Source organism: Medicago sativa, chromosome 7, assembly GCF_051527215.1.
Source record: "Medicago sativa cultivar Bolivia chromosome 7, Bolivia_mono, whole genome shotgun sequence".
NCBI lineage: Eukaryota > Viridiplantae > Streptophyta > Magnoliopsida > Fabales > Fabaceae > Medicago > Medicago sativa.
In genome coordinates this window covers 50281785-50295750 of record NC_140755.1, presented here as the reverse complement: position 1 = coordinate 50295750, position 13966 = coordinate 50281785, and the positions used below count along the sequence as shown (strand labels likewise).

Genomic DNA, 13966 nt, shown 5'->3' with positions numbered 1-13966 from the left:
CATTTTTTAAAGCAAGCAAGTTTAAAGCGCAAAAGATAAATAAAATCAAGAGGTTCTCGTAGAGTACTACGAATATTTAGGGCGCTTAACACCTTCCCTAAATATAACCAACCCCCGAACCCTTAATCCCTAAAAATGTGGTATTTGAACCTTTTTCCACTTTCTTTTTGAAAAGAATTAAATGTTCAGTCGTGAAATCAAAAACGGGTCTTTGACCGTCTGAAAAATGGAGCGACAGAAATGGCGACTTCACTGGGGATGATAAGTAAGAGGGTTGAACCTAACTTGGCATTATTTAAAATTTGTGTTATAAATTTGCTAAAAAAAATGTTTTTTAAATAAAAGATGGAAATTACGTGTATATTTGTTCTCTTTCTTCTTTCTCCTTTCTAAACGTGAGTGGTGAGATAAGTCCTACACCTGGACTTGAGGGAAATATAAGATAGGCGTGGTGAACTCATAGTGGCATACCGTGAGTATACTCGTGTCTTGGCACATGTGAGATGATCACACTTAGCGGAGGAGCTTGAAGTGATATTTGTCGGCGTGTGTTTTCACGTTTAGACTTTATTGCTCTTAAGTTTCCGTTTGCACGCTAAGGACCTTTAGTAACCCTTAACCCATCTTGGCTTTTTAGGACGTAGTGCGGTGGCTAACCGGGTGTTTTCTCGGAATTAGTCGACACACGATACTACACTCGAACGAGACTTTCCTACGAACGTTGTTGGACCGGGTGTTTTCTCGGTATCCAATAAAATTCGGAGGGGGTTGGACTTTGGGAACTTGGTAGAACCTTTGTGACGATTGCAAATTAAACCATAGTCCTTACCAAATGGCGTTGTTACTATAAACTCCAACATTGTGGAACTAAACCTCACCATGTTTTCACCGTTTGTGTTGCATAAACATACATACATGCATTCATCCATAAATATTTTTTTTCCATCCATTAAAATATCGAAGAACTTATATAAGTTTTTTATAAACATCATAGGACATGGAAAGTGTTGGAAGGAGAACTCATGGGTATAAATTCAAAAGTCCGGATACAGAAAGTTTAAAGAGCTTGACAAAGATGGTGAAGGACCCAGATTATTTTCAGAAGCAGTATGGTAATTTACTCGATGTCCTCAGGACAAAAGTGGATGTGGTGCTCCTCAATACTTTGGTTCAGTTCTACGATCCGATCTATCATTGCTTCACATTCCCAGATTTTCAGCTTGTCCCTACCTTAGAGGAGTACTCTCATTTTGTTGGTTTACCCGTGCTCAACGAAGTACCCTTCCAGTCCTTTGGACTCACTCCTAATATCCGTACCATCGCAAAAGCCCTTCACCTTGAGGTAGCCGATATAAAAGACGAATTCACCCTTAAAGATGGCCTTCAGTGCCTATCCTATAATTTCCTTCAGCAAAAAGCCGCCATTTGCTTTGAGAAATCCAAAACCAATGCTTTTGAGTCTATCATTGCCCTGCTTATCTATGGTATATTCCTCTTCCCAAATGTTGACAATTTTGTTGACATGAATGCCATTCGGATCTTCTTAACCCGAAACCCGGTTTCTGTTTTGCTCGCTGACACCTATATTTCTATTCATGAACGCACTCGTAAGGGAAAAGGGACCATCATTTGCTGCACACCTTTACTCCACTGTTGGATTACCTCACACTTACCCCGTCCTAAACTTCGACCAGAACGAATCTCTTGGTCCCAAAAACTCATGACCTGGACCCCAAAAGACATAGTTTGGTGTAACCCAGCATGTGACCCAGAATTCATCATCAACAGTTGCGGGGACTTCAACAACGTACCTCTTCTTGGTACGCGCGGTGGAATTAGCTATAGCCCAGTTCTTGCTAGACGACAGTTTGGGTATTATATGGAGATGAATCCTGTGTACCTCATCCTCGATAATGACTTCTTCCTCTACAAAAAGGATGAAGTAAATCAAAGAACGCAGTTTGAGAAAGCCTGGTATTCCATTGTCAGAAAAGATAGAAATCAGTTAGGAAGGAGGTCGTTTATTACTCATGAAGATTATGTCCAGTGGGTCATTGATCGAGCCAATAAACTGAAGATACCTTACCCTCGACAGAGATTGGTGACCTCAACCATTTCAGCTATACCTTTACCTTTACCTCTCGAGTCCTTGGATGGGTATCAGAAGCAGTTGGACATCGAAAGACGTGAGAAGTCCATGTGGGAAGGGAAATACCGCGAGAGGGATCGAGAATTAGATACTGCGAAAAATCTATTAGATCAGCAGATTCGGGCTAATCGCAAGGAAAAAGATGAAAATGCTAGATTGAAAGCCTTTATCCAAGAAGACCAGGATTTGCTGGACAAGATTTGTCCTGGGAGAAAGAAGAGACGCATGGATCTCTTCGCAGGGGCACACCCAGACTTTGAGGAGTAATATGCTTCAGGGGTTCAAGAATTTCCCATTTGTTCTCTTTTCTTTCAAGCTTTCCATCATGTACTTTGGAGTCTATCCTTGGCTCGGTTTTGTTAAAAGGAAATTACCTTGTGTTTATTTCAATGAAATTTTTGAATCATGATGTTTACGGAGTTATAAGTCCTTCGATAAACAAAACAAAAAAAAAATAACATATCTGTTTTTGCATAAACATATCATGCATCATCTTGCATTTCATAAATTCAAAACTCGAGTCTCACCAAATTTTCTTGTCCAAAAGGTCAAAAGTGGTCCGACGTCTTCATCCAAATTCGGCTCGCATATGCAAACACTCGTGCAAACACATCAACTTGATCAGCTGGAGCAAGAAGTCCATGAACTTCGTGGAAAGGTAACAACACTTCGGGTTGAGGTGGAGAAATTAACTAGCCTAGTATCTTCATTGATGGCTACAAAGCAATCACCGTTTGTCAAACAAAGGCTTCAGCCACCCTATCAACCAATGTGCATACAACAGCCTCGACAACAGGCTCTGCATCAGCGCACTCCTCCGAGTTCGGCCCCTCAATCGGTTACTTCTCAGAATCAGGCTCAGAGAGCATCACAATTCGACCCAATTCCTATCAAGTATGCGACTTTGCTTCCCATCTTGCTTAAGAAGAAACTTGTTCAAACAAAGCTACCGCCTCGGGTGCCAAATCCCTTACCACCGTGGTACCGCGTTGACCGCACATGTGTTTTCCATCAGGGGGCGCCAGGTCATGACACGGAGCAGTGTTATGCTTTGAGGGATGAAGTGCAGAAGTTGATCAAAGATAAATCATGGTCCTTTGAGGACCGGGATATAAAAGTACTACTTCAACCACATCATCTGGCTCCTCACTCTATTGCCGTTGTTAGGCCCACCATGAATGCTGTTCAAAATCAGGGTCATCAACCCCAGTTTAAACGACATCAACAACAGCCTCGACAACAGGCTCAGAAAGCTCCGCAGTATGACCCGATCCCTATGAAGTACGCCAAGTTGCTTCCGTATTTGCTTGAGAGGAACCTTGTTCGGACAAGGCCACTTCCTCTAAAACCGAAGAAATTGCCAGCTCGATGGAGACCTGACCTCTGTTGTGCCTTTCATCAAGGGGGACTAGGTCACGACACTGAGCAGTGCTATCCTTTGAAGGAAGAGGTCCGAAAGTTGATTGAAGTCGATCTCATACCTTTCGAAGAGTTTGCATTTGGATGTGCAAATTAATGGAATGCATACACTGCAATTGAGTTTTTGCTGATTTCTACTACTCATTTGTGCAATTAAAATGTTTGCTTGTTGTTTTATGTTTTTCTTCAAAAAAAAAAAATCATCCTTTCGTCCCACTCGAAATGGAAGTGAACTTGTTTAGGGCTTTTTGCTTTATGTATTTTCATCATTAATGAAAAGTCGCTTTGATCCCGGCTTTGTTTTTATTTTTGTACTTTTTCTGGAAAAATGGTAATACAAAAAAAAAAAAACCCCAAAAAAAAATTATTTTCCTTTAATCATTTCTACATGTCTGCATAATCATAATGGTTATATCAACAATCAAATCATGCATTTTTAAACCTGTTGAACACTTTAACCCTGTACTCTCTCTCGGCTTTGAGTTCCTTATATCCAAGGATAAAGAGGAGGATGATGAAGAAATTTTCCAATGGGATTTCTCGCCTACTGGGGCATTTCGGTCGTCGAAGCTGCAAAAATCAAGAAAGATTGTCCTGGAGAGAACTTTCAATTACAAAGACGGCACGATTTACCTTGCACGGGTATTGTACTTCAGTACACACTTCAACGGGGGCAATCCCCCTTCATCCCTCAGTATACAACATAAAGGCAGTGCTTATCGTGGAGGTCAAAGTCGCGTCAACGGGAGTTCCAATGAAAGATTTAAAAAGTGTTACTGTCGTACGACGTAGACAGTTATATCAAAAGGATCAAACGTGTCCCCGCGAATGTCAAGAAAGTGGCTTTGTGCTCACAAATATATTACCCGATTCCAGGGGCAAATGGATGCCAATTACGATGAATGATAGCAAACTTGTATGTCATGTGAATACTGATGCGGTCAAGAAACACTTTGTCAAAAAAATGAAAGCTCGATGAGTCACAAACCTGAAAAAGCGACTTAGGCAAAAATGAGCGTCTCGGTGGACTGAAAACTCGAAAGGGTGGTCCAAGCAAAAATTAGAGACACAAAAAAATGATTATCCTGATAGTTTGAAAACCTAAAAAGGCGATCTATGCAAAAATTAAGGATCAAATGACAAAGTAACTGCATCCAGCCAGTAACAATCCGCTTGGGGCATACCTGCTATCAAAGAACATCCAATTCAAAGCTTGGGGCATTTCAGTCATAAAAAGACTTCCTATCTATATCAAGGTAACTGCAGCAAATCAGTTATGATTCATCTGGGGCATTTCAACTGTCAAAAGAATCTCCGATATGAAGCATCTGCGAATCAATGACTTGGTACAATGAAATTCAAAGTTGTAAGGGAGTATAATGGTTATTGTGTTCAATGTATCTTTCCCTTTATAATTACCATTTTTGCAAAATTTTCTTAATCCATGGAGCCACGCCTTTGGCATGCTACCACTCCTTTACATTAATTTGAGCCTATGCCTATTTATTTGAAATTCTCGTTTATTCGGTTCGTAAAAAAATTTTCTTCTATTTTTGATGTTAATATTTAAAGCAAAAATTTTATTTTTAAAACCTTTTTCATGTCTTTTGAAAAGCATAAACAACATGTACATTTTCTTTGAACTTATACGTAAAGGAAACATACATCAACATCCGTCTCAAGGACATTTAAACTCTGCAAGTATGACCAAAAGTTGTGAGATGCCTCTGTCAAAAAAAAATATATATATATAGTAATAAAGAGCTCGCTAAGTCGAAAACCTGAAAAGGCGGCTTAGGCAAAAATGAGCATCCTGGTGGATTGAAAACCTGAAAGGGCGATCCAGGCAAGAATTAGGGATTCAAAAGAAAAACAATACAAAAAAAAATGAAAAAAATGAACAAAAAGACAGAGGCATCACATTTCAAGTGGGCCAAATGGAATAATGCACTTTATGCTCGCTCGATTAACGACGACTGTAGGATGGGTTTCATCCCAAAAATGACGACTTCTACCAGTGTTTGTTCAAAGGGCTTTACCCCGACAATGTTTGATTCATCACCAAGTGATGTTATCCCCAACGAAGAGTGCTGAATGCTTGAAGCATGATGTCGGGCCACTTTCTATCGGACCTTCCCAGCTTTGTCTCATCAATCTTACCATCATATTGTCATATCAGTCTCATACATATTCATACGTTCATTCATTCATTCATACATAACATGCATACAAATATCATTCATACATGGTTGCATTGTCACCCAGTGTCTTATTTCAATAGTATCTCATAAAAGCGTCACCCCCAATACGACTAATTCAAAAGTCTACCACCTTTAAAATTACTTCAAGGGGCAGGTCCCACCATTTATTTCACATTTTTACCATTGTCCTCTCGAATTTCCCCAGTATTTGTTCGAACCTTATCTCGAGTGTCCTTTACTAATTCAAAAGTAATTGACACATTTATTTCTTGTTCGTCTTTACCAATTCAAAGGTAACAGACATTGTCCTTTACTAATTCAAAAGTAATTGACACAGTTATTTCTTGTTTGTCTTTACCAATTCAAAGGTAACAGACATTTGTCCTTTACTAATTCAAAAGTAATAGACAAATTTACTTCTTGTTCGTCTTTACCAATTCAACGGTAACAGACATTGTCCTTTACTAATTCAAAAGTAATTGACACATTTATTTCTTGTTCGTCTTTACCAATTCAAAGGTAACAGACATTGTCCTTTACTAATTCAAAAGTAATTGACAAATTTACTTCTTGTTCGTCTTTACTAATTCAAAGGTAACAGACATTGTCCTTTACTAATTCAAAAGTAATTGACAAATTTACTTCTTGTTCGTCTTTACCAATTCAAAGGTAACAGACATTGTCCTTTACTAATTCAAAAGTAATTGACAAATTTACTTCTTGTTCGTCTTTACTAATTCAAAGGTAACAGACATTGTCCTTTACTAATTCAAAAGTAATTGACAAATTTACTTCTTGTTCGTCTTTACCAATTCAAAGGTAACAGACATTGTCCTTTACTAATTCAAAAGTAATTGACAAATTTACTTCTTGTTCGTCTTTACCAATTCAACGGTAACAGACATTGTCCTTTACTAATTCAAAAGTAATTGACACATTTATTTCTTGTTCGTCTTTACCAATTCAACGGTAACAGACATTGTCCTTTACTAATTCAAAAGTAATTGACACATTTATTTCTTGTTCGTCTTTACCAATTCAAAGGTAACAGACATTGTCCTTTACTAATTCAAAAGTAATTGACAAATTTACTTTTTGTTCGTCTTTACCAATTCAAAGGTAACAGACATTGTCCTTTACTAATTCAAAAGTAATTGACAAATTTATCTTGTTCGTCTTTACCAATTCAAAGGTAACTGACATTGTCCTTTACTAATTCAAAAGTAATTGACAAATTTATCTCTTGTACGTCTGTACCAGTTCAAAGGTAACATACATTGTCCTTTACTAATTCAAAAGTAATTGACAAATCTATTTCTTGTTCGTCTTTACCAGTTCAAAGGTAACAGACATTGTCCTTTACTAATTCAAAAGTAATTGACAAATTTATCTTGTTCGTCTTTACCAATTCAAAGGTAACTGACATTGTCCTTTACTAATTCAAAAGTAATTGACAAATTTATCTCTTGTACGTCTGTACCAGTTCAAAGGTAACATACATTGTCCTTTACTAATTCAAAAGTAATTGACAAATCTATTTCTTGTTCGTCTTTACCAGTTCAAAGGTAACAGACATTGTCCTTTACTAATTCAAAAGTAATTGACAAATTTATCTCTTGTACGTCTGTACCAGTTCAAAGGTAACATACATTGTCCTTTACTAATTCAAAAGTAATTGACAAATCTATTTCTTGTTCGTCTTTACCAGTTCAAAGGTAACAGACATTGTCCTTTACTAATTCAAAAGTAATTGACAAATCTATCTCTCGTTCGTCTTTACCAGTTCAAAGGTAACATCCATTGTCCTTTACTAACTCAAAAGTAATTGACAAATTTACTTCTTGTTCGTCTTTACCAGTTCAAAGGTAACAGACATTGTCCTTTACTAATTCAAAAGTAATTGACAAATCTATCTCTCGTTCGTCTTTACCAGTTTAAAGGTAACAGACATTGTCCTTTACTAATTCAAAAGTAATTGACAAATTTATTTCTTTGTCGTCTTTAACAGTTCAAAGGTAACAGACATTGTCCTTTACTAATTCAAAAGTAATTGACAAACTTATTTCTTGTTCGTCTTTACCAGTTCAAAGGTAACAGACTTTGTCTTTTACTTCTTCAAAAGTAATAGACTCTTTTTTTTTACTTGTTACGTTCGTCTTTACTAATTCAAAAGTAATAGACAGTGTTGCATTAGTCTTTACTACTTCAAAAGTAATAGACGGTTTCTTTCCTCGTAATGTTCACTATTATCACTTCAAAGGTAATTGACACTCTTTCATCCCCAGCAATCATTTTCATTTTGTCCCCCAGTCGGCATATGTTTGCCGTTGTTGCGTTCATAATTACATGTGCATGCATTCATATCATTATATTCATAAGCATTGCATTCTTAGCATTTCAACTGGCCAAAATTTGTGTACTTGATATTTAAGTCTCTTCGACCTGTCAAAATCAAAGATTCTATCTTCAAATCTCCGGACGAAGAAACTTAAATAGGGGCATCTGTCATACCCCAAATTTTGACCAAAAAATGCATTCATACACCGACACGTGTCATTTGAACCCAACCAATCTCAGCCTTTTTCGGCGAAAATTTCGGCAGAGAGGTATTTTAAAATACCTCATATTTGATTCGGAGTCGGGCCCTCTTCTCTCTTTATTTTCTTAAATATTAATTTCCATCTTTTATTTCATTATTAAATTAACTCAAATCTTGCTTTTAAAAAAAAATCTTTTTATTATTAGTTATTTTCTTTTTTTAAAAAAACCGTATTAGTTTTTTCTTATCATTATTATCATTATTATCTTGCTTTTTTATTATTATTATTATTATTATTATTATTATTATTATTATTATTTATTGTCCAACAAAAATATCCAAATGTTCCAAACACAACTCACGACAGCCTGTGCTGTCCCCTTGTACCAAGCCAAGGCAGGTTTCTGTCGTTCCTTCACCAACACAATGTCTCATCCCTTTCTATAAATAGAAGCCTGCAGTTCAACAAGAGGAAGAGGAAAAAATTACACAGCCAATTTCGTATACACATAATTTCCTCACAAAACCTGCATAAAAATACACACAAACAGAGAGCAAAAATTTTGATCCAAACCAGCATCAAGAACACACAATCCAAACCATTCATATACGCACATCATAATCATCACACCCAAACAACACCATTCAAATCGGCCAGCACAAGGCCACTAAAATCGAACCAACAAAGCCTCCAGCACAGTTCAAATCGACCCATATCATCACAACACACAACCGATTCAAAACAGAACAAAAAGGTAGTCCCTGATCTCGCGTAGATCTAGACTTTCTCACTATGTTTTGTTAATTTCAGGTCTGGAAAGAAGTAGAAGAGAAGGAGGGGATTCGAAAAAATAAAAAAATTGACTTTTAGGGTTCCGGCACGGTGGTGCCGCCGCACCGGCCGGCCAGCCACCGCCGGAACCCCACCGGAAACTGGGTTCATGATGAACACCATGTGTGTTCTTGAGAGAACCGAGAGAGAATGATAGAGAAGAGAGAGAAAGAATTGTTAGAAATGAGGAAAAAAAAACCAATTCACCATATATATAAAGTCGAACCGGTTCGGTTCTTTTGAACCAAACCGGTCTGACCCAAACCCAACAGAGCCCAGCGCCCTTCTCCCTGTTTTAAGCCCATTCCCTTTCTGTTACTTTCTGCACCCCCCTTTCTATTGCCTGCACTCCCCCAGCATCTAACTCTATTTATTTTGCATGCATTTTAACATTTTCTTGCATTTTCATATTTTCTTTCGCATTTTATTCTTTTACTTCAGGTTTATTATATCATCATGCATATTTAAATTTTGTCCACACCTCAATCCAGAGTGCTCTGGTCCATTTTATATTCGCATTCATTCTTATTTTATTTTCGCATTCATTCTTATTTTATTTTCGCATTACATTCTATTATCTACTATTATCATATGCATATTTTAATTTCGTCACTTAATGCACACCTCTATCCAGAGTGCTCTGGTCCTAATTAACTGTTAATATTATATTTTTGTTTAATTTAATTATTCTCCAGAACGATCTGGTCCTTGTTTAATTAAATTAATCCAGAGTGCTCTGGTCCTAAATCAACTGTTAATATTGTATTTCTGCTTATATAATTTTCATATCATTATTCAAAAAATAACAAAAACATTCAAATAATCAAATCACAAAAATATTTTCATAAACAAACCTTGATCCTAAATCAAGCGATCGTCTTTTCATTTTATTTTCTTAATCAAAATCATCAATCAATTTAATCCTACTTTGAGTCATCTTTCTTTCAATATAAAAAATACAAACAAATTCTAATTTTCCATTTGGCTTTTTCATTTTAAAACCTTTTTTTCAACAAAACTATTAAAAACACAAAACCAATCAAACGTCAATTTCTACCCCGAACTACGAGGTTTTGATCCCTCACGGGTACGTAGGCAAGGGACGTGCGTCCTTTCAAATCAACAAAAACGTAGATAAATTAGGTCTCTCTTTTCTTTCATCATTGCAAATTCCATTTTTTAAAGCAAGCAAGTTTAAAGCGCAAAAGATAAATAAAATCAAGAGGTTCTCGTAGAGTACTACGAATATTTAGGGCGCTTAACACCTTCCCTAAATATAACCAACCCCCGAACCCTTAATCCCTAAAAATGTGGTATTTGAACCTTTTTCCACTTTCTTTTTGAAAAGAATTAAATGTTCAGTCGTGAAATCAAAAACGGGTCTTTGACCGTCCGAAAAATGGCGCGACAGACTCAACCCAGAAAAATGCACGTTCGGAGTCCAAACGGGTAAATTCCTCGGTTTCTATCTTACAGAAAGAGGAATTGAAGCAAACCCAGACAAATGCCGCGCATTTACTGAGCTTCCAACACCCCACTCCAAAAAGTGCATCCAAACACTCAACGGAATGCTGACCGCTCAATCCAGGTTCGTGGCTAAGTCCGCTCAACACGCACTTCCTTTCTTCAAACTCTTGAGGAAAGAAACGGAATTCGAATGGACTGACGAGTGCGAAGCTGCCTTACAGCACCTCAAAGAAACGTTTTCTACGCCACCAGTGCTATCACGACCAGATCAAGGTGATGTACTGTACCTATATCTCTCTGTTTCCTCTGACGCGGTAAGCGCCGTCCTCATCAGAGAAACGGCGGAGGGGCAGAAACCAGTATACTTCACCAGCAAAGCATTGTTGGAACCTGAGACAAGGTACCAAAGGATCGAAAAGGTGGCCCTCGCACTCCTCACCGCAGCCAGAAGACTAAGGCAGTACTTCCTAGTGCACACGGTGGTAGTCCGGACGGACCAACCCATCAGGCAGATCCTGGGTCATCCAGACGTGGCTGGTCGAATGATGAAATGGTCACTCGAGCTATCCGAGTTCGACATTCATTACGAATCCAGAAAGGCACTAAAGGCTCAGGTGTTCGCCGACTTCCTCGCCAAAATGACTTTCCCAGCTGAGGAAAGCCCTGAAGAATGGACCGTCTTCGTAGACGGGTCATCTAACACCAAAGGAAGCGGAGCAGGAATAATCACCGAAGACAACAAAGGTATCATTGTCGAAATTTCCCTCGCTTTGTCTTTTCCTGTTACCAATAACACTGCAGAGTACAAAGCCTTCCTAGCTGGCTAGTGGGGGCCAAAAAGGAAAAAGTCAAAGACATGGGGGCCAAAAAGGTGAAAATCTTTACCGACTCGCAACTAGTGGCTTCCCAAGTCACAGGAGAGTTCTAGGTAAAAGAAGACCACCTTCAAAAGTACGTCCAGTTAGTACTAGAGAAAATGAAAGAATTCGACGCCGTAGAAGTAATTCACGTTCCCCGCGAACAGAATACTCGGGCAGACATTCTTTCAAAACTCGCGTACACGAACTGCGAACGGAAATAAGACAGTAATACAAGAGGTCCTCGGCGGGCCAAGCATCCAGAATAGAGGGACTCTGCATCAAGAGGTCGACTCGATCATCGGACTGGAAGATTGGAGGGGACCCATCTCTCGATACATAGAGAATGGCGAGCTCCCCACCGATCAGCAAGAACAAACAAGGTTGAAACGGAGGGCCTGCTCATTCACATTGGTGGAAGGAACCTTGTACAAAAAAGGTTTCAACATTCCACTAATCAAGTGCCTGGGACCCAACGAGACCCAAGAAGTCCTCGCCGACATCCACGACAGCATCTGCGGACAACATCTTGGTGCAAAAGCTCTCGCGAAGAAGGCCGTACGAGCAGGATACTACTGGCCTACCATGCTGAAAGACGCCCAAGACTACGTGAACCTCTGCGATAAATGCCAGCGACACGGGGACATGCACCTAGCACCCCCTGCTAAGCTAATGTCCTTGGTCTCACCTTGGCCTTTCGCATGGTGGGGCATCGACCTTCTGGGACCATTCCCCAAAGCCGCTGGACAACTAAAATATCTGGTCGTCGCAATCGACTACCCAACCAAATGGATCGAAGCAGAACCATTGGCCAAAATCACGACTAAAGACGTACTCCACTTCTTCAAGAGAAACATCTTAGCAAGATTCGGAGTGCCAGCATTAGTGATATCCGACAATAGTACACAGTTCACGGACCAACGGTTCTAGGACTACCTAAGGAATATCGGCATCAAGCAAAGCTTCACCTCCGTCGAACACCCTCAAGCCAACGGCCTCGCCGAGGCTGCAAACAGGGTAGTTCTGCGAGGAATACGAATAAGGCTAGACGCGGCCAAAACACAGTGGGCGGAGGAATTACACGCAGTCCTTTGGGCCTATAGAACTACTCCCCATTCCACAACTGGCGAGTCACCTTTTCGACTCACGTACGGGACGGAAGCGGTCTTACCTATTGAGCTAACCGAACTCACATGGCGTACGGACGCCAGCACTAACTTCCCGGCCAACACCAAAAATCTACGTGAAGAACTCGAATTCGTCTACAAAGTCAGGATAGGGGCAACCTTGCGAGGGGCAGCACTAAAACAGAAAATAGCTGCTCGCCACAGCAAGAAAGTCATCAAAAGAGAATTCGAAGTAGGCGACCTCGTCCTCCGGCGAAACCAGAAGGACTCTGAAGAAGGGAAGCACGCCGCCAACTGGGACGGCCCCTTCAGGATCCGGATGAAGACCGGGACAGGAGCTTACGGACTCGAAGACCTCCATCAAAATGCAATTCCAAGGACTTGGAATGCAGAAAAACTTAAAAAGTACTACACTTAGATGGCAAACAACGCCAACTCACTCTAATGTATGTACTTAGTTCGATACAACGAACTCTTCGCTCCCCGTCGAGCAAATAAACGGAAGAGGAAAGTCGTGCCACTCCGAATCCAAAAAGAAAAAGGATGAGATGATTTTACATAACAAATTCTCTTACTCCTCAGTATGTACGCTTACCGCTGCGACATCACTGCTCAGCATGTTAGGTAGAACCCCAGCTCGCGATGGGTGTTTCACGCCTCAGTGGAGGGAACTTAGAAAAATTTCTCTCGTTCATCCGCTGTTACACGTCCATAACTTTGGACACACATTCAGATAAACAATCTCTTGGATGTGCAAACACTTCTAACTAATACTCTGCGTAAACGGTTAGAAAACTTCTTGCCTGAGCTCTTCCTTATTACCTGGAAAGCAAAAGGCACTTATTACCTGGAAAGCAAAAGGCACAACTTTGATTTCATCAAGTCAAAGCTACAAAATACCTGGCGGGTGTACAAGACTCTCCAGTCATTAAGTCACCTCGTCGAAATAATGACTGCGGGGGGTAGCCCGCCCCGCTACACTCAACTTAAAGAGCTTTGCGATCCAAAAGCAAACAAGTTCGAAAGTTGAACAACTAAGAGCACACGAATTATTGAAATCTGTCAAAAACACAAGGCAGATAGATAACCCGCTCTCGACAGCAGCTAAGAGCGTACGAATTATTACAGTCTGTCAAACACACAAGATAGATAGATAATTCGCTCCCAACAAATACTTCAAACAGCAGTAAAGCCTCACACTACGAGCATGCAAAGTTCAAAACATCATACCGGAAAATAAATCATGCATTTTGGAAACAAATGTTTAAAGGGAAAATAAACATACGAGCCACAAAGGACCGTATAATGTCAAAGACACGAAGGCCAGTCAAGCAAAAGCAAAATATATTACAGGGCAACACAAAGCCCGGGCTTT

General features: G+C 39.5%; 1 protein-coding gene across 1 annotated transcript; it reads left to right on the top strand.

Annotated features, from left to right (window-relative positions):
* Positions 1 to 997: 997 nt before the first annotated feature.
* On the top strand, positions 998 to 2416 carry LOC146906485 (uncharacterized). Its single transcript, XM_085728848.1, has one exon. It carries the CDS (start codon positions 998 to 1000, stop codon positions 2414 to 2416), a length of 1419 nt encoding a protein of 472 aa, XP_085584974.1.
* The last annotated feature ends 11550 nt before the right edge of the window (positions 2417 to 13966 follow it).

Excerpts from the sequence above, each read along its gene's own strand:
- LOC146906485 (XM_085728848.1), top strand. The coding sequence starts at position 998 with ATGGAAAGTGTTGGAAGGAGAACTCATGGGTATAAATTCAAAAGTCCG.